Raw genomic sequence first — 20,481 nt, 5'->3', positions numbered from 1 at the left:
TTCTTCACATTATCAAATATGAAAGGGCGTCACATAAAGTACAAATAATGAAGTAGGCATAACATGGCCACTCGGGCTTCGACAGTTATGTAATTCCTTTTCCAAATAAATTTACCAAAAATAGGTACTGCTTGGCTCTTGAAGTACGAGATTTAAACTACTGTAATTTTCGTTGCCAACACACAGTAAACGGTAAATCTATTACTTCAAAAGATAAGTTGAATAACATTTAGAATTGTAAATGTTTGACAGCTAAAAGGAAGTGAAAAAGCCCTAACGAAATGACTAGGTATAAAAAGATGAAAAGTAGAGTTGATCCGAGGCGAAGCCGAGGTCAATAAACACACGAAAACTAGACTTTTCATTTTTATCCCGAGTTATGTAATGGATTATGACATGCTGAGGGCGTCGAAAGAAGTGCTTAAAATATGAAAAGAACGGTTTTCGACGCATGTAGCATGTAAATAAACATTGAACATGAACATGGACATGAATAAACGAACGATATCTAGACTTTGATCTTTTTTATAGATGTTATGTCAAAGCTATGATGTTTGTGTTGTTGCGTTTATCCGTTCAAAATAACGATGGTTGCTATTTTGAAAAAATTTGTAACGACCAATGCATATTTACCAAAAATTATTATTTGCCGGAATTGTAATATTCTTAACCGAACGAATAAAAATACATAATGACAAAACGTCATGCAAATAGAGGTATTTTGCATCGAGTTGCATACAACGTCACTATGCTAAGTGGAATAAACATCTACTTTGGTAGATAAATTGGTCAATCAAAGTTTTTCGAATAGTAAGTAAAACTTTGATTAGTAAGAAATGGCTCTCTATTTTATATGGTAATAACAAAACATCTCGACTCCCCAGAGCATGTTAACAAAGTGAAACTTAGAAAAAACGAGAATCTCTTCGTGTTCATCGAATTGTCAGCAAATCCTATTATCGGGATATCGTATCAAACGTAAGGAGGTTTTCGGATCCGTAGTGGTCAATATTTTCCTCGATCAGAATACGTATTACATGAGCTCCTGCAGTATCTACAGTTTAATTAAACGTGGAAATTATGCATTGAATTGTATTCAACGTTTTTGTAATTAGTTTGTACAATGTGCACGGTAACTAACAATATCAATTGATGACAATAATTGTACCGGAACTGCAAAGACAAGTGCAAGATGTGGAATGATGTTGATTTTACATTGAAAGTAGATGCAATGTGTGGGTAGTCAGTTTAAATTTGAAACAATCTAAATTACGTATATCTCATCTACAATGTAATGTGCAATGAACGAACATATAGATTCTACATCAAATAATTCATTCAAATTTGGTAAGTGTCTATATAGTGTACATACTATATGCCGATCTAGATCTTTCTTGATCGAATCAGACATTTTATTAATCCCAATAATAAATGTCTGAGATCCATATCATTCGTTCGTTCGTTTATTCATTCATTCATTATTTATAATAATAAGCAAGAATTTTCGCTTTCAGAAAACTAACTGCATGTATGGTTAGTTAATGCGTGTAAATTTTATTAATTTTAATTTATTTCATTCTGTTGTTCAGTCCAGCATGTAACCTATCTACTAATTGGGGACAATTGAGTGGAACCAACTTTTTTATTATCGTTATGTGTATAAAATTTAATTCGTATGTTAAATCGACACAAGATAAATGATTTTAGTATAATAATACACACACAACGTACGTACATAAATACTCAATTAATCAGATATTGTTGATTTTTTAAACCTTTTGGATGGCTTTTCAGTTTGAACTAAATTGAAGGTATATACTTAATGTTCACTTATCAGGGAGAGAGAGGGGGATAGGAGCGCATTTAAAACGAACGACGTATATATTCGCCGGAAAGTTCATTTAAATAAGAAAACAAAAATCAAATATTACGAAATCGTGTGTGTAAGTAACCACTTGATTAACCGAACAAAATAAAACTTTTTTTTTTCTCTCGAAAAACATCAAAAACCCACAGCCAGCGCCACAAGTAAATTTCATCTGAAAATGGCTTATAACCAGTGACTTGTATGTACCTTTTGTAACTCACATAATCAATTTTTTTTTGTTGAAATGGTCAAGAAAGAAATGGTTTCAAAGAGTTGCCGTCTAATTCTCAGAAAAGCGCCAAGAAGTCAGGCACAATAAAATTTTTGTTTTGTTTGAAGGAAGGGAAAACGAACATGTAAACTTGTTTTCGTCTTCTTTGCGGGTCATCTTTAATTTATAGGTAGCTGTTGATATAATTTTTGTTTTAAATTTTAAGTTGATTGGAGTGTGAAGATTATACATATGACACGAGATATTTAAAAGAAGAGAAAATTGGAGGGGATAGGAACCGCAAGCAAGGATTTATTAGATGATTCATAGTTGTACTGAAAGACACCCAATTTTCAACAGCTGTTGAATATTATCCAATTTGACTGCACAAAATAAACACAATCGACAGTGTTCTTACATAACAACCGAATGACGTAAAATTCACTGTGCTTGCATACAATATCTTCATACTTACTCAAAATCGAAACGTTTGCAAATACAACACGTCGAAATGGTATTAAAAATATTGATTGTCAAAAATTCAAGTTTCGCAAACATTTTCGTTACAATCGATCATGTGACTTATATACTATATTATATGCGCGATTGAATATCAATTATTTCAACAACAAAAAATATTTGTAATAAATTAGAAGAATGTCAGGCAATTCTTATATTTTATAGAGAGATAAAATAATGCGGATGTGACTGACAATTTTTTTAATATATTTTTTAAGTATAAGGCCAAACAATAACATCAACAACAAAACGAGATGTTGTGGTAAATCTGTGTGTATACTCAAAGTATAATTTCCTCATATTTATTTGGTTATACATACGCTGTTAAGATTCACAGTTTAACCTGTCTCATACGGCTATATTCATCTGTTATCGATAATGACGACAAAAATAATGACAAGCTCTGGGTGAAGTACAAGATTTGAAATCTGCCAATTAAAAATACTTTGATCTATGGAAGTAATATACCCGATAATAATACTGGGCATATGCTTGCCGCCTGTAACAGGTTAAAAAATAGCTTTTCTCAGCCAGTTTTATTAAAAATGATGTTCTTTAAGCAGCAGAACGTTTCCAATGAAAGTGATCCCCGAGTCAAGTACTCCGGTTCTTGTTCGATACCTCATATACTCTAGAAACAGTTATTTGTTTACACCGAACAGAGGAAGCAGTTAATTTCAACAAGAGCGAAGCGAGGGCTGTAAATCGCTAGAAATGGAATTTTCTATTTTTCCTCGTAGTTAACACAATGTTTTTCATGGGTGCGTAGTGTAGTGTCAATGACCGTTTTTCTACACGAAACGAAAGCAATTCGTTTCAAAAAAATGTAACAACTGGCAGTTTAGGTGAGAAAACTGCTGTTTTCCCCCCTTGGACGTTGTCATCAGATAAAGCCACAGCAAAATGTCATGTCGAAAAATATCGAATGAATTGAACGAACGATTTTCATACAAAAACCAGTAAATTGAACGCAGTGAACGTCAATTGGTGGAGGTTAAGGATTACTTGACGAAAAATTAAGTGGGGTTACGTTGACGAGTACCTTATAATGAAAATGATCTATACATGAAAAGGGGTGCTGACGGGACCTATTAACTACAAATATAATTCAACTTTACGCCACCGATTGTGGCAGAATACGTTGTTGCCTGTAGATTAGTGTTTCGGCCAATACTCTCTCTAGCAAACCGGCCAATACAAGAGGGTATTGTTTCAATGTATGCGGTTACTTCCCTTACGCCAAGGGCCTTTTCAAAACAACAAATTAAGAAGCATGTCCGTAATTTGTCATAATTTGTGTGAAATTAAACATTTCTCTGTTATTTGCGACAAATATGACCCAATCAAAATCACGAACAAAAACCCAAAAAAATTATAAACAAAAGCACAGTGAATATAAGAAACGACAATAAATATACATCCCAATACGACCGGGAGATTTCGCATTAAATTCGACCATAATTATATATTCCTCTCAAGTGCATGTGAACGTAATTGATGTTCATGATTATTTTGTTCATTGGGTGGCCTAACCACAATTCGTCGCATATTTCGGACGCAAGCAGAGACTTGTTCCATTATATTAAGCAGTTTCAAACATATACGAAACAAAAACCTTTTTGACTAGTGTGATCCCCACACATCTTCAAAACGTTCGACTCTTAATGAAAAGTTAGTGACTATTAGAGAGACCTTTTGATGCACTAGGAACAGTCGTATGATTATATTGTTGATCTGGATACCTCCTTCCGATTAATGTATCATATTTCACATTCTGAAAGATTAGCAACCATTCATTATATGACCTAGCTCTATTGTCGAAAGAAGCTTGTCTCTATCCGAAAGAAGACAGAGTCATGAGACGTTGTTGCTCGCGGCCTAATAAGCAGAATGATAGTAGTTCTACCGGAAATGTGTCTGTTAACTTTTCCTGGCGTTTTCTTCGTCTAACGGTGCGTTGCATACACCGTTTCTCTAATTTGACATCCCAGAACAGAGTTTTTAATATTTTATGGTTAGCCATAAAAAAGAGACATGGGTCGACCTTTTCGTTAATGTAACATTGAACACGGCTTACCGGTTTGTTATACTATCGCACTAACACCGAAAAAAAACTCGCTTTTCGCAAATTTCAAAAGCATCACCACAATTACCTGTATACCGTACCCTATCAACACTCAACTCATGGCTAATGTAACAATTTGGTAATTTTTATTTTTATTCATAACAAAATTGCGAAACCGTTCGAAACATATCCACACGTGTTGGCTTCCAGTTCGGAAAGGTTTTTTTTTCTGTGATAACTAATGTTATTATTCAGAGGTTGATGGTTTGTGAAATACGCTAAATGTTAATAATTTATGTGACATGAGACATTTGTTAATTAGTTGCAATTTTTTCGGTTTACATTTTAAAAAAAAACTCGTTTGGTGTATGCATATCTGCGAGAAAAAAATAAATCTAGGTGTTGGTGCCTTGCCGTTTCTTTTTTCCTTTTGCTAGCTCCAAATCGATTCTCATGAATTTCAATATAAAGTGTCATTGAAACGTATAAATCAATTATTTTTGCGATTGCTTTTTTGTGCTTTATACTTTAGATCTTATCTGATTTATACTTTCATTGGTGCAATTCAGAGTTCGAGAGCGAAATGTTACCTCTAGCCGATTGGATTTTGTATGAGAAAGGAAAAATTTGTGTTTTGTTTTCTTTGTTAAGATGCTGAACCAACATCAATCTACCAAAATCGTATTACATTACGAACGAATTGTATCTAACGATCTCATTAGGCCCATTTGATTGGATCCCATTATATTGATGCTAGAATACACAAACAAAACAATGAAAAATGGAATGCAAGGTTTACACATTTTGTGTATTTATTTATTTTCGTCCACATAACATTTCGATTGAACGTAAGGAACGATCAATTGTTCCCCCCCGAGCTCCTACATCAAAATTAATTATTGGAATGTGTCTTAAGTAAATAAAACAAAATATTTACGCGATCCATTTTACTCAGTGTATCGACCTAAATTTCAAATTTATCGATAAGTCCTACGAGATACCGATATGTAAAAATAAAACAATTGATGGAAGAAGTAGAAGACGACGAACAAACACCGAAACAAAACATCGTTAACAAGCAACGGAAAAAAAGCGTAATGCTAATTATTAGGTCAAACCTGCCTTTTACGAAACAAAACAAAAATTGAATTCAGTTAGAAAAATCCAAAACAACGCAAGAGAGAGAGAGAGAGAGAGAGATGAAGAAAAGAAGCAACTATCGTTTGGCACAGTTATTCGCATTAAATATTTGTACCACAACGTTTTTCCTTTGATCTGAACAGTTCATTTGGTTCGTGTTATGATATGTGACGAGACAACAAACTAATTATGAGATGATCGTTTCTTTACTTGACATTCAGACTAGCAAAGATATTATTATTTAAAACTATATTAGACCACCACGTAACACACATATACACGGACGGTGCGATCCATTATCATCATCATCATCATCATCATGATCATCTTGTTTAGCGAAAAATCTTTTTTCAAATTTTTTCGAGACCAAGGAAAAATGTGTAGGCAGCGAGTATTTGTCATCCGATTCGATTCAGCTAATAAATTTCAAAAATATTCGAAATCAAAATGTTACAGGTGTTCGAAATTCTAGACCCATTGAATTATTGACCTCGGAAATAGATATTGACAATAAAAACAGGCTTTTAAACTATCGGAATGGATTGCGGTGTTGATGTTATTTAAAATGTAAAGAAAAAGAAAATCCCGACGATACCCGAGAAACAACTCATTTGTTTATCGTTTCACCGATTTTATTAATCGAAATTGAGAATCGGAAATTAAGAGGCCTAATGCATTTTCGAATAAAAACACTTAAAGAACGAGCTTTTAATATATCTCTTTAGCATGTTATGTTCGCTTGCATATAATATAATATATCCTAAATACATCCACTAAAAACCATTTTATCGTACAACAATATATCGAATATATATTTAAAAAAAAAAACTGGTTAATCTATTGAAGAAGAAAATACACACGAGAGAAGGCAGAGAAGAAAAAAAAACCATATGACACAATTTCCATTAGACTCAGAAACTCTTTGAAAGTATTTTTGAGAACATATCTTGAAATGTCTGTCTATAAATAAAATTTCAATAAAATAATGTACAGATTCCACTGTTATGTCTTATAACGTATATAAATAAACGAAAATAAAATAACACACATATCGGCCGTTTTACTTATATAGATACATATATATAATTCTAAGACACGAGAAATAAAAGCAAGTGAAATGGGTGAAAGAATAAGCAACGAAATCTCTCTATCGATGCGGTATGTGAAAACAGATTATAAGAAAAAATATAAAAATAAATTCTTGCTCTTTCACAAAAATATAATTATAAATTTATTGATTCATCCATACCATATTCATCCATTCAATCGATGACAATAATATTTTATTGTCAGGACGAAATTTTATATTAAAAAAAAAACAAACGAAAATTTAGTGGATGTAAATTTTGTGGTATCCATGGCACACAGAGCAATGTTCACAAATAATTTTTTTTTTGTATTTAATTCAAAATCAGACCATCTTCACTGATTCGAAATGAAGAGTAATTAAATTAGAAAAACTGGTTGCATGTACTTACAGTTGTAAATTGAGCGGCAATTTTACTATGTTCCTCTTGATATGTTTTTCGTGCCTTTCGTTTGTCTTGATATAAATGTGTTAGCTTATCTTGGCAAACCGATTCGAGTAATTCGGCTTTGGATTTAAGTTGTTTTGCTGTTTGATCCCATTCTTCCATTATTGCACGCCATGCTTTTGTTATGAGACTTCCTGCAAGAACAGGAAAGAGAAAATTGGTTACAACCGTTATATAGATCCGCACATGATGGTGTGTCCCGTGTGTATAAAACGTTATGTATCGTATGGTGGACGTAATTATATGAATACTCAAAATGAATTTAAATCGACTGTAGTTTTGCAATATTAAAAAATAATCGCCATACACTATGTAACTGAAAGAAAATGAGTAAAATTTCCATCTGAATTGCATGCATGGAAATCACATACATTTGCTGAAGTGGTTGTTGCTGTGTTGCTGTTATACTTTAACCTTTTTTTTCTGTAATTTTTAAATCGAATTTGGAAAAAACTGTGTCAGCTCAGCATTTTCTCGATAATTGGATGTAATTTCGATTTCTCAACTTGGATAAATTTTGAATTGATTGATAAACGAAAATGCAATGTGAAACTTAACGACCCATTTCTTTCTGCCTTACATGGTATCGACTCCGTTTTCGTTTGATTTTATATCTTACTAACATCCTAGGAAGCCAGCTTTTTTGCTACCTGCTAGAAACTATTCCAAGATTACCTACCTACAAAAGATTTGCCAGATTGTTCGCAAAAACGAAGCAATAAATTTGCTGAAAATTACTCTTTCACTTCTCTAAAAATAGTAGTTTCGGCGTGCAAGTAAACTCATTCCTTCGACAAAAACATTTTAAAGTTAGAATTCTCGGAAAGGAACCTCATTTGTTATTTAATAAGTAAAGTAATGCCGTACAGCTAGGGAACATTCGCTTTTGGTTATTTTTAAGAGTAATCATAGTGAAAATTCCTTTCCCCGATTACAGTTGCAGTTAGATTACTGTGTGAACCTTCTTTTATGACAAACACAATTCGCTAACAATAACAGTGACGTCATTAGCAAAAAAATGTTGTCGTAAAAATGAAGATGAAAGAATTGCTTACAGTTATGCAACACCATGGTAACTATTTATGGTTGAGACACGAAAATAAAGGAAAATGTAAGAGTTAGTTGTTCGATTGGAATTGTTCGAATTCTTGTCTAAAATTTATTGTAGATAAATGGACAAACTATGACTAGTGGCTTCCGCTTGTTCTTTTATACCCCATGAAAATGCAGATTACAAACTTTCGGTATTTTAGTTGAGTGTCCACTTTAAAAAAACATTTTTTAGAGTCAAAAATACCGAAAGTGACATAAATGTTATTGTATGTGCTGTAAAACGTACATCATCAACGCACTTCAAGCAAAAGTGCTTTTAATGACAGCTGCCAAATAGAGTACTATTTTGTATAAAAAACGATTCCAGATTTTTGTACAGTGCAAAAATGTGTTCGATACACTGCCCAGTTTCAGTACTCTATTTAGAGTATCACTCATGCGTGAAGTGCGTTGACATCATTCCATAAATAATGCTAGTGCAATGGTAAAAATGTTTGTCAAGTGAAAACTAAAACATATTCACAAATAATGGTGTTGGTCGTGCGCATAAATAGAACATCCTGTCAGAATCATGAAAAAACATGAAACCAGAATCCATCAAAATAGTTCCGGATATCGGGTACCACGCATATATTTATTTATCGACTTCATCTGCAAACGTTCTTCACAACAATGTTTTTGAGTTGACTAGCAGAAAGTTAAGAATTGACAAAAACGTTTGGAATCATCAATAGTGTGTAATTTTTTGTATGGGACGATAAAACTGTTGCAGTTTACCTGCATTACCTGGAAAACCCGCAGAAGTTGAGATTTTCAATATTTTTGTTAGTGAAAAGTACTCTAACTTGGGCTCAGGTTATATTTCAGTAATTTTTTTTTTTAAATTTGATGTGATAATCATGTCTTTATGATGCACTTTCACTCCGCACAGTGCAAAATGAGATCAATAAAGTTAATCTATTTGGATAACTTTTCCGAGCTTTAACAGTTTAAAAATTTTATTGAGTTTATTCATGATATTCAACTCATATATTGCGAATCAATTTAATCGCTGCAGTTTCCCCTTCCATTTTCGTATTTAAGAAAAAAAAATTGAAAGGGAATTCGAAATGTGTTGACATTCAACTGATCTCTAGACTAATGATCAGTTTTTTCATGCATTGTAACTGAGTGTAATCGAATAGGTAAATTCAACACTTTTGAATCAATTAATTACAGCTACATGACAACAGATCCATGAGAAATTAATTTATTGAATTACATTATCATGTCAGTTTACTAATTTATTGCAGCTCAATGATTAACGTTTCTTCATTCAATTGTTGTCAAGCAACATTTTCAATGAATTAGACATTAAAAAGCAACAAGAAAAAAATATTGGAAAAATAAGTTCTAAAATTTACCTTGCAGATCATCGGCCCGATCGATTTTGAGTCCTTGCTGTGAGGCGGCTGTTAATGCAATTGCATATTCTTTATCACATTTTACTTTTTGCGTTAAGCATCGTTTCATAGTATCCAATAGACGAAGTTCGGCATCTTGACGCACTAAAAGGGCTTCGTGAGCTGCCCTTCCTTGAAGCAGTGATGAAAAACCCATTTTCTTTTGTTTGTTATACCATAAGTCTTTAGTTGTTGATATTATTATGTGGCTGATAAGTATATAAACGAATTCGTCGTCGTTCACTTTAAGTCTTTATCGCAAATTCAATATCGCTATCATAATTGACGTAATGCTACATGAAAAAGATAAAATTGATATTGAGAATGCCGAACTGAAATTAATTTGATTTTAACGGCCGGAAGATTGAATTATTTTCTTTTCACTTAACATTGTGTGTATACTCTGTATATCTGAAAAATGCTTTCTACTTATTGATTAGACTTTACGAACAGATTTCGTTTTTTCAATTTTGGTTTTTTTTAGTGGTTTTTAAGTGATTGCGTTGTATAATAACGTAAAAACAATAGAAGCCATACAAAATTCCACTGGAACAACATTTCCGAAAACGACGTGCATTTTTTTCGAATATTACCACGAGAGTTTTTCTAAGAAACAAATGAGACAATGACCATTAACAACAAAAAAAAATCCGATTACCATACCAGCATTGCATGTTACATTATAACATTTTAATCTAGGATGCAGATGCTATATGAATAATATGAAAGTTTATTAGGCGCATTTGCATTTCCGATGAATTGTGAAAATTGGTTAACGCATCTAATAAACCGAACGACCGAACATTTTGAAACTAAGAATTATACAACAAACACTCGAATGGTCTCACGGCTGAATATATCGATGATTTGGTTAAGATCCGCTACAATATTGGTATGCACATCAATATTGGCCATGAATGGAAATAGAGAGAGAGGGTACATTTGCATCACCAGCTGTGCCAATAACATTTTAATGTGGCCACCGTCTTGTACGGGGAATTTCGATGACGTATATATGTAGCTGGTGTGTGACATAAATTCACACTGATATTGACATTTATTTCGATATACCGTCATGAATGTACATTAGAAACATTAGATACAAATTCTTTGTCTCAAATGTCTATAATTATCTATATCTCTGAACGACTATTTTACATCAATCAGAAGACAGCAACTTAGAATCAAAACACCTATCGGAAACCGTGTGACTCAATCAATTTTATATAGACGCTATAAATACATAAAAGCCATGGTGAAGTTACAGATTAACACTTTGGCAGATATAAATGAAAGCAACAACAAACCTAACACATAAATATTGTAAACGAATTTTATGCGGAATTTCGTATATGTATTTGAATCATTCAATAAAAATATGAATCGAATGAAGACGAAAAAAACAACAAACCAGAAGTGCCAGGTACGTTAAGTGAACAAAAAATTTTAAATGAAAGTTGAGGCAATTATAGATTTAGCGTGTTCAAAATTCAGTTTTAAGCATGCAGTACAGCAGATTGTGATTGTATGCTAATAAATGTAAATAAATAAATCAATGAAATTAACAGCATAATTCAATTGACTCAGATGAGTCTGTTCGTATACAGTCGATGGAATTTTAGCATCGTGGGAATTGACATTGGCTGGTGGAATGGCATTAGTTTTCATTCATTTTTTTTATTATTTAATATTCTGATCAATAAATATATCCGAGATAACAAAAAAAAATATTTTAACGACTAACACCAACAATAACTGTGGCTCTGGTTAATGTGATTTTAAAGTTGTTAGAACTTATGACGTAGAAGATCTCGTAGAAGATTTTATTCCAACCTTTTAAAAGTTCATTGATCGAAATGAGTAACACTTTAATGTATACGATGAGGGTGTATTAGGGTTAAGTAATGCATTTTGTTGTGAAGGAATTTGTGGCATAATATACATCGTGAGCCTAATAAAATACTTTGCCACAGAGGCATCTAAAATTTGCAAATTTTGCATATTATGATGCTGAGTGGCATAAACCAATTTACATGCTCATGCACGGTAAAGTGCACTTACCGTCACTGTTTTTGACAGAGAAAATGCACTTACATGCACTTACATGTAGTAAACAAGGTTCTAGTCTCGAGCCGTTTACTCCATCTTGAAGTGAGCTTCGGCTTCGCCTCGGGTCAACAATATTCACCCGAAAACGGACTTTTTGTTCCTTGTTATGTAATAGTAATTTATACAGAAACTACCACTTTCGAAAAATGAACTTTTGAAATGCAAAACATAACTCTACCTTTAGCGATCAAGAATCACGAGCATTTATGTACGCTTCAAAAATTGGTTCACTGTGGATATATTTATGTCTCAATAGCCGAATGGTTAGAATAGCCGAATGTTGTTCGATAAGCATTGGGTTTTGGTGTCGGGGGTTCGAAATTCGGTCAGCACAGAATTTTTATTTACTGTTAATGGTTCAGAAAGAGCGGTGAAAAGTCCATTTCCTCTAGTGACGAAAAGTTTATATGAAAATTCATTTCACTACTAGTGGAGAAAAGTAAAATATATAAAACCGATATAAAAGACCCTTCGATCGCCACCCAAATCACACATGAAAAAGTTCAGTTTTCGCAGCGCAGTTCCACATGAACTACAAAAGAAGAAATACTTAACAACCCGAGAAATGTAAAGTAGAAGTGAAAGTGATGACATTACAGAGATGTCTTGCAGACTTGACAGTTGTGATATATTCTAGAAAAAAGTGGTCGTGCTTGGGATGAGCAATGAAACTCTGAGAGATTTTTGTGTCTTTTTTCCTCTTTTCGATTGAAATATCCAATTTTTGTGTTTACAATAAAATTCGAAAAATGTATGTTTGTTTGAAAATGTTACGAACTGTGTTGGTTCTGGTCAGTTGTCACAATCAACTACTTTCAATATTGAAGTTTCGATTTCAATAACTGTTTAGACATTGATTTTGATGCAACGCCGTGACTACAAAAAAAAATCCGAATATTATATTGGATAAGACTAACGCGATTCAATAAAAAAAAGTGTTTATTTTTGTTAAAACTAACTGGCTTTAATGTACGAATACGAAGTTGATGATTTGCGGATGTATAAATTTAAGATTTTTGTAGGTCGACTCTCGTTTTATGGGTATACACATTTCGCCACTCCGAATTTATAAGAAGGAAAAAAAAAACGTATTGACGATTTAAAGAGTAATAATGAAGAATTGATTCATCTCTTATTTTTGTTTAAAATAAAAAAAATTGAGTTTAAATGTTTCACTCTGATGCTGTTTCAGATTTTAGAGTTTTAATTTTTTTTTTCCTCTTATTCATTCATTTTTCTTACAAGAAAACATTCACATTCTTGATTACATTTTTTTCCCTCTTCTTAAAGTACACACCATTCTAAGCACTTAAAATAAAAAATAAAAAACAAACGCATTGAATGTAAGAAAAAAATGTTTTGTGTTCTTTTCATAGACCACCGCTTTTTTTATGCTTTACTTCAACATCATTCTCGCCTCTATGTTTCGATTCTTTTGTTGTCTTCGTTATTAAATATATATCTTGGTCCTTGAGCTGGGTGGAAACAAAGGTATATATCATAGCTTCAACTAGACTCGACAGGTCATAACCTGCAAGTTAACATTTATTTAATGCACATACATATAGGTAGATATAATGATGAGAACACTTGTAGACAGAAACGAATAAGAATCAGAGAAGCGAAAGGAGTTTTGAAATTAATATATATATATATATAAGTTGATGGCTTATATAGTATTATGTAGATGAAACACATCAGGATAAGATTATTGTGTGAACTCATTTTTTTGATTATCTGCTTGAAGAGCAGAAAAAAAGCGGTGATCTCTTCTAAATAATAGAGCTGGATGGTTATGGAATTGAATAATATTTGGCCTAACATTAGTTGAGTGTTGTATGCGATGTTGTTATATTTATTGTTTAACAACTCGCATACAATAATAACCACACATATCGACTCGGCACTATAATAAAAATTATGTTTTTTTACTAAAAAAAGAGTTATAAATCTTTATTTGCATATTATATATACACACAATACGGCAATGAATGCGGTCATGTATGAGTATGGCTGGTAAGTAAGTATGTGGTCATTTTCTTATGTTGATTTGACATGGGTGCTCAATTTTTTTCTTCTTTCATTTAATAATATTTTTCGTTCACAGACTCTATATAGGCAATAGTCAGCCATATAAGTTACTCGAAAATGTGGTAATAGTGCTAAAGTGTTTGAGTTACATACACCTCTCTTTACTGTAGTAAGTGTAAATAAAAGTACCGTAATGCTGGACTACACAGGAGATGAAAAAAAAGAAGACTTTTAATGTTTATTTTTTTAAAGATGTTATTGACAGAAGTAATACAATTCATTTGTGTGAACTGAACGAACAGTCACAGAAATGGAAGAAAACTTTTCTTTTATACAATCTCATACATTCTTGTTTGGAACGTGTTTGGTAGGAATAAATGGTTTCGAAACTGACTGATTAGCTTTAGCCAGGTGGACATCACATGTTTCATAGAATGGATTATGTAAATATTGTGATCGGTCAGGTCAAGAAATGACTTGAAACCTTTAACGTTTTACTATAAATTAAGTAAAAGGTAATATCATCATTCCAATGATTTTTCTTTTATTCGTACGTCCAGTTATTACTAGGCGATACTTCGCTAGAAAAAATTAGTATTTATTGTCTCCTGGGCAAATACATCAAGAATTTTTCTTTCGCTTGATTTTACGTGACTACCTTTATGATAGTCTACTTTCGCATAAGCAGGCAATAAGCCAGAGTACATTCGATGCACTGTTACGAAAACCATTAATTCGGAAAAATCTTTGTGATATACCCGCTAACTTAGTCGTGTATTTTGGAGCAACTGTTTTTCGACAAGTATAGACTTTGTAACCCGGGGCCGAAAAAGAGTTTTATTCTATCACACAATTATTACCTCATGTAACGGATTACTTTCGCAACGTTCAATGAAATCTAATATTATCTGTCATCGATAAATTACGCCATCAAACTCGCATACCTTCAACCAATGAAGGAACAGATTTGATGATGATGTAGATGTTCTTGCCGTATGCACCCTCGGTAGGTGAATTGAGAATGATTTTTTCTGTATCTTCAAAACCATTCACTACGAACGTTTAACTTAATTTAGCGTTTAACTTGAAGCGATCGGTGACAATCGATAAAATAATCAATATCTGCAGATTTTCACCTAATCCACATAATGTTCACTCACATCAAATACTCCAGTTTAAAATTTAGACTTTCCTGACGGTCGAGACAGAGCCAGGATAAATAATTTGAATATTTTTTTTCTCACTCGCTAAAAAAAGCATCGATCTCAGATAACATCCTACTCTACTTATAATTGGCACACAACAAATTACAGAGAACGCATGGCATGGTAAGAAGGTAAGGATACACACGAAACACTTTACAATGTTTTCCCATGAATATCAATCACATAATATGTTCAATGTGAGTTAATAATTATAACAGCCTCCAGCCATACTCCGGTTTCTTGCGAAGGTTCTTCAGCACACATAACACACACATTACTGTGTGTGCTATATTTTCTAAACTATTGGTGGATGTGAAAATAAAAATGAGCCACAAGAAAAAAGCTTAGCGTCACACGGTATACTTCTTTCTTCATTTGAAATTTTAGACCCCGCAAAAGAATAAAAAAAAAAAAAAACAAAGAAAAGAAAATAAACAAAAATCACATCCTGTCCGCTGGGAGTTCTACGAAGTAAATTTTTGTCCAGCATACCTTCAATCAAAATTCGGTTTTATTATCTTACGAAGTATACGTTATGCATAAGAGAAGAAGAACTAAGTAAGAAAAAAACGAAGGTTTCCAATATCCGTTGACTTATCCCTGGAGGTATATTTATGCTTTCACATAAACAAAAATACTTTTTTTTTATTCTTGAACTGAACGATGATATTCAGATTAATATATTGGTTGTACTTTTAACAAGAGAACATACACCTAGATGGTAAGAGAAAAAAAAACTGTTCCACAATATATACATTTTCTTATGTGCTCAAGTTATTGTTCTCAATAATAATTTTACAAGAAAACAAAACACACCTTCATCGAATAAATTCAAATTGTTATGGTAAAAACGCAAATAAACGAAAACAAAATTAGAATGAAATAAGAGTGTATAGTCTATGTGTAAGTAATCCATGTAAATTACATTTTGTATATTTGAAGAAGGCGAGACTATGGACTTGTGGAATATGAGGAAAAAAAGAAGGAAAAAAAACAAAAGTAATATTACAAAGGTGATTATACGTAGAATACATTTACCAACAAGACCGTATGACACTGTAAAATGAATTAGTTATTTATGCAACTGAATGAATGGTTCCCTACATCTGCTGTGAAACTGATACAATCTCATTACTACACACGTACTTGCGACACACGTTAGACATGTCTTACACAAAGTCGCTCCGCTCGAAAGGAACACTTAGTAATGACGCTACAAAAATCACATGTGCAACGAGGTGAACACTAAAATTTTCTAGATTGACAACACAATCGATAAACTTTGATATAATTTAAAAAAAAAATTAATAGCTGTTTTAATGCAAATGCCCTTCATTTCGATACAAATGCGGAAATGTAACTCAAATATTTGAGGTTGTACTAGATGTATAATTAAGTCATAGGACTCAAGTTATAGTGTGACTACTATTCCGCACTCGTGTCGAAATAGTGACATTATGTTTACGCACTTGTGTCGAAAAAAAAGACATTTGCGTTGATTGCGTCTCACTTTTTTTTATTAAATTATTTCGACCTTTGTCTGTTGTAGTTTCTCAAAATTTTAATAGAAAAAGTATTGTTTGCATCACTTTCCACAATTTGATTTTTGTAGCTCCATTCCTACATTTCTCTGCTCGCTCCAGTCGTTTGGAAAACTTAGAACTGAACTAGTACTGTGAAAATCAACTTCTTGCAATCTGATGTACTATTATCGCCAAACTCTTTGCACAAACAATCAACGGAACGAAAGCTTTACTTTTCGCCACTGAATTATGAAAAACATTTTTTTAAATTAGAACCTTTTCAGTTCACTTTCCAGGTTTTGTTTGCGTTGTAGACGGAGAAATATTACATGGTAAGAGGACAACACTGATCTTGTAACTGTTACCGAGTCGAAAACATCAAATCTTTTATATGAAATTGACTAGGGGACGGAAAAATATTTTAGTCACTATATAAATTAATGAAAGCGTGGCTGAGAATACAGAAAATTATTTTTTGGTTCAACTCCTCGTGTCGTATAACCCATAGCCCATGATTTGATATCTCGTATCACGTTGAGTAAAATTACTTGAGAACTGACACCCCGAGAATAATTTTACTAATCATAGATGTGAGATATTAAATATTAGTTAATTTAAGGTGAAGTGATTTCGGTTTTCAATAAGATGACATAAGGCAAATATATACATTCTACGTCGACTCTACACCTTATGATAGAGTGAAAAAAACAGTTGCAGTTCAGATAGATTAAGATCTATTTTCTGCAGTTAATGAAGAGCTGCATCTAACAACAGAATGTATGTAAAAACAAATGAATTACTAGAGTTTGCAACAAAAGTAGTTATCGATTTAATGATAACATGGCGATAAGTTTGCCGTTTAAAAAGTTTAAACAGAATTGAAGCTTTTCATAATATCTGAAGGAAGTCGTTACCAGATACGTGCTGCTGAATTAATATTATACGATTCTGATGCAGAGATTTTTTCTGTCGTTTAATTTGTAAATATGAAGTTGTTATCACTAAAATCTACTTTTGTCACAAAAATGATGGTATTCTTGAAATGGTATTATGATGATTTTCATCATTTGTGGAACACTACACATATTGAAAATTCCACTAAAAATATCAACACACGACACGTTCTTTCGCTCAGACGCTGCATGCATTTTCTCACAGTCAATTTAATATAATTTTATTAACAGTCTCTCTGCCCTACAGGAAAACTATTCATCATTTGTGTGATTATAGATTTGCATTTTTTTTTAACGTAAACAAATCATCTCAATTTATTAGCCACGAGTGTATAGTACACAGGTAAGCCTTTTATTCATCGCAAAATTGGATTACGAGCAATAGTCATAATGTATGCAAAATTTTGGAATCTAGCCAGGGAGATAGAACGTTATTCCATTTATGATTTTATAAATATTTACACATTTTCAACAAGTCATATTTTGTAAAATGATATCATATGCAAGAATGTGTAAGTCAAACGTTTAAATAAAAGCGGAGTTTGTTTGGTACGGATTTTTTTTTGTTTTGTTTGTTAGATGTCAATATAACCAAGTTAAGAGCTCTGAAAACTAGAGCAGTCTTACCGTAATGCACAATATCAAAAAAAATCGTACAATCAAAATGGGAAGCAGCACACAACACATCAGAAACAGTTCACTTGTTTTTGAGTAAATTATTCTACTTAGGACGATTTTAACTCTATAATAGTAGATTACTGTACCAGTGAAGGAATTTGATAACTCGTATCCAGATGAGTAAAAGCATCCGAAGGCGCTAGGCCGAGTTACTTTTACTCATTGTGATACGAGATATCAAATTCCTTCACTATTACAGTATGACGTTTTACTTTACGAGCGAGGGAAAGACTTTTCACTAGTGAAGGAATGGCCACATTCCCTCACTATTAAAGTAAAAAATTATTATTTAACATGAAAAACAAGGCATCAGAACAGTCGGAGCGTTTGCTGCGACTTAGCCCCGTACGACCCGTAATCCTATCTCGTCCGTAACCATAATACGTCCGTAGCCGTAATACGCCCGGAACCCTAATACGTCTACAACCCTCTAATGCGTCTGTTACCAAAATGCAAGTCAAGTTGGGCATGGTCAAATTTACTGAAAGTGTTCATTTTTAAAATTGCGCATAGCGCAATTACGAAAGCCCGTACGAAGTACCTCTCAAATAAAACCAACAATTTACGATATTATTTTAGAAACCCAAAATTGTTTGTCAACTTTCTATTGGGTATTCAATTATCTCTCAAATGAATCAAAAACTAGCAAAATCGGATGAGATTTACTCGATTTACGTGCAAAAAACACTTAGGGCCGAGTGGCGGCCTTAGTCCAAGGGCCCAAATTTGAAACTTTTTTGCCACATTATTTTCGGTATTCAATTACCTTCCACAAAAAACTAAATCTAGCAAAATCGGATCAGATTTACTCGATTTATGTGCAAAAAACACTTAGAGCCGAGTAGCGGCCTTAGTCCAAGGGCCCAAATTTGAAACTTTTTTCGACACGTTCTTTTCGGTATTCAATTATCTCTCAAATGAAACAAAATCTAGCAAAATCGGATGAGATTTACTCGATTTATGTGCAAAAAACACTTAGGGCCGAGTAGCGGCCTTAGTCCAAGGGCCCAAATTTGAAACTTTTTTCGACACGTTCTTTTCGGTATTCAGTTACCTTCCATAAAAAACTAAATCTAGCAAAACCGGATGAGATTTACTCGATTTATGTGCAAAAAACACTTAGGGCCGAGTAGCGGCCTTAGTCCAAGGGCCCAAATTTGAAACTTTTTTCGACACGTTCTTTTCGGTATTCAGTTACCTTCCATAAAAAACTAAATCTAGCGAAATCGGATGAGATTTACTCGATTTATGTGCAAAAAACACTTAGGGCCGAGTAGCGGCCTTAGTCCAAGGGCCCAAATTTGAAACTTTTTTCGACACGTTCTTTTCGGTATTCAGTCACCTTCCATAAAAAACTAAATCTAGCAAAATCGGATGAGATTTACTCGATTTATGTGCAAAAAACACTTAGGGCCGAGTAACGACCTTTGAGCCCTCCCAACAAGCTCGCGTTGCATCTTACCCAAAAACAATGTTCAGCAACTTTGTTCTACTCGTCAATACCTTTCATTTGATATATCACAAGCAGCTATTGCGTGCGTATTTCGGTAGATATCGCCGAAAGACTGAAAAACACCTATAGGGCCCTAGCTCTGGAGGGGCCGACCCTACCATGCCCATTTTCGAACTTGACCTTACTTTTGTCGATACCAATCGGGGAAAAAAAGAATTTTGAAAAAAGGTTGTGATTTACTCTAGCTAGAGGGGTCACGGACGGACGGACGGACGGACGGACGGACATTTTTTTTATTGCGGATTCGTCATCTATGAACACAACCAAATGCTTTGCCCTTACTGTCTGCTTCCAATTCGACGTGTTACAAACGGCATATTAATCTTATAAGCCCCCAGTACTTCGTACGGGGCTAAAAATAGAGATCGCGTCATACATACATCATAAAAGACACAACAATTGTTCCAATTGAAAGTGTTTTTTCTGTTAAATGTCTATTGTATGTTCATATAAGATAAATCAAATCAATCCTAAACGTAGAACATCGACAATTCTGATGATATTCAGTTGCCAAACTAAAAGGCTCAATTTAGCCCTGAGAGCGGGTGGAACCTTCCTAAATTAGGAATCCTAATGCAGATAATTGCTGGAATTATAAGATTAGATTAAGTGAGCGGAATAGTTGTGGGAAACGCAA

The 20,481-nt window shown here is 33.2% G+C and overlaps 1 protein-coding gene across 8 annotated transcripts in view; it reads right to left on the bottom strand.

The window, feature by feature from the left end:
• LOC119067860 (tyrosine-protein kinase Fer) overlaps positions 1-20,481 on the bottom strand; it is a 38,593-nt gene that overhangs the window by 16,531 nt on the left and 1,581 nt on the right. For all 8 annotated transcript variants that reach the window (XM_037171103.1, XM_037171102.1, XM_037171107.1 and 5 more), the window contains exons 2-3: positions 9,794-10,125; positions 7,281-7,471 (exon numbers count right to left, since the gene is read on the bottom strand). In XM_037171103.1, coding sequence (XP_037026998.1) covers positions 7,281-7,471; positions 9,794-9,989 — 387 coding nt within the window. In that variant the 5' untranslated portion in view covers positions 9,990-10,125. The remainder of the gene's footprint in view (positions 1-7,280; positions 7,472-9,793; positions 10,126-20,481) is intronic.

Source organism: Bradysia coprophila, assembly GCF_014529535.1.
Source record: "Bradysia coprophila strain Holo2 chromosome X unlocalized genomic scaffold, BU_Bcop_v1 contig_130, whole genome shotgun sequence".
NCBI classification, from domain to species: Eukaryota; Metazoa; Arthropoda; class Insecta; order Diptera; family Sciaridae; genus Bradysia; species Bradysia coprophila.
The sequence above is the reverse complement of the archived record's forward strand: the minus strand, read 5'-3'. Positions and strand labels throughout refer to the sequence as shown.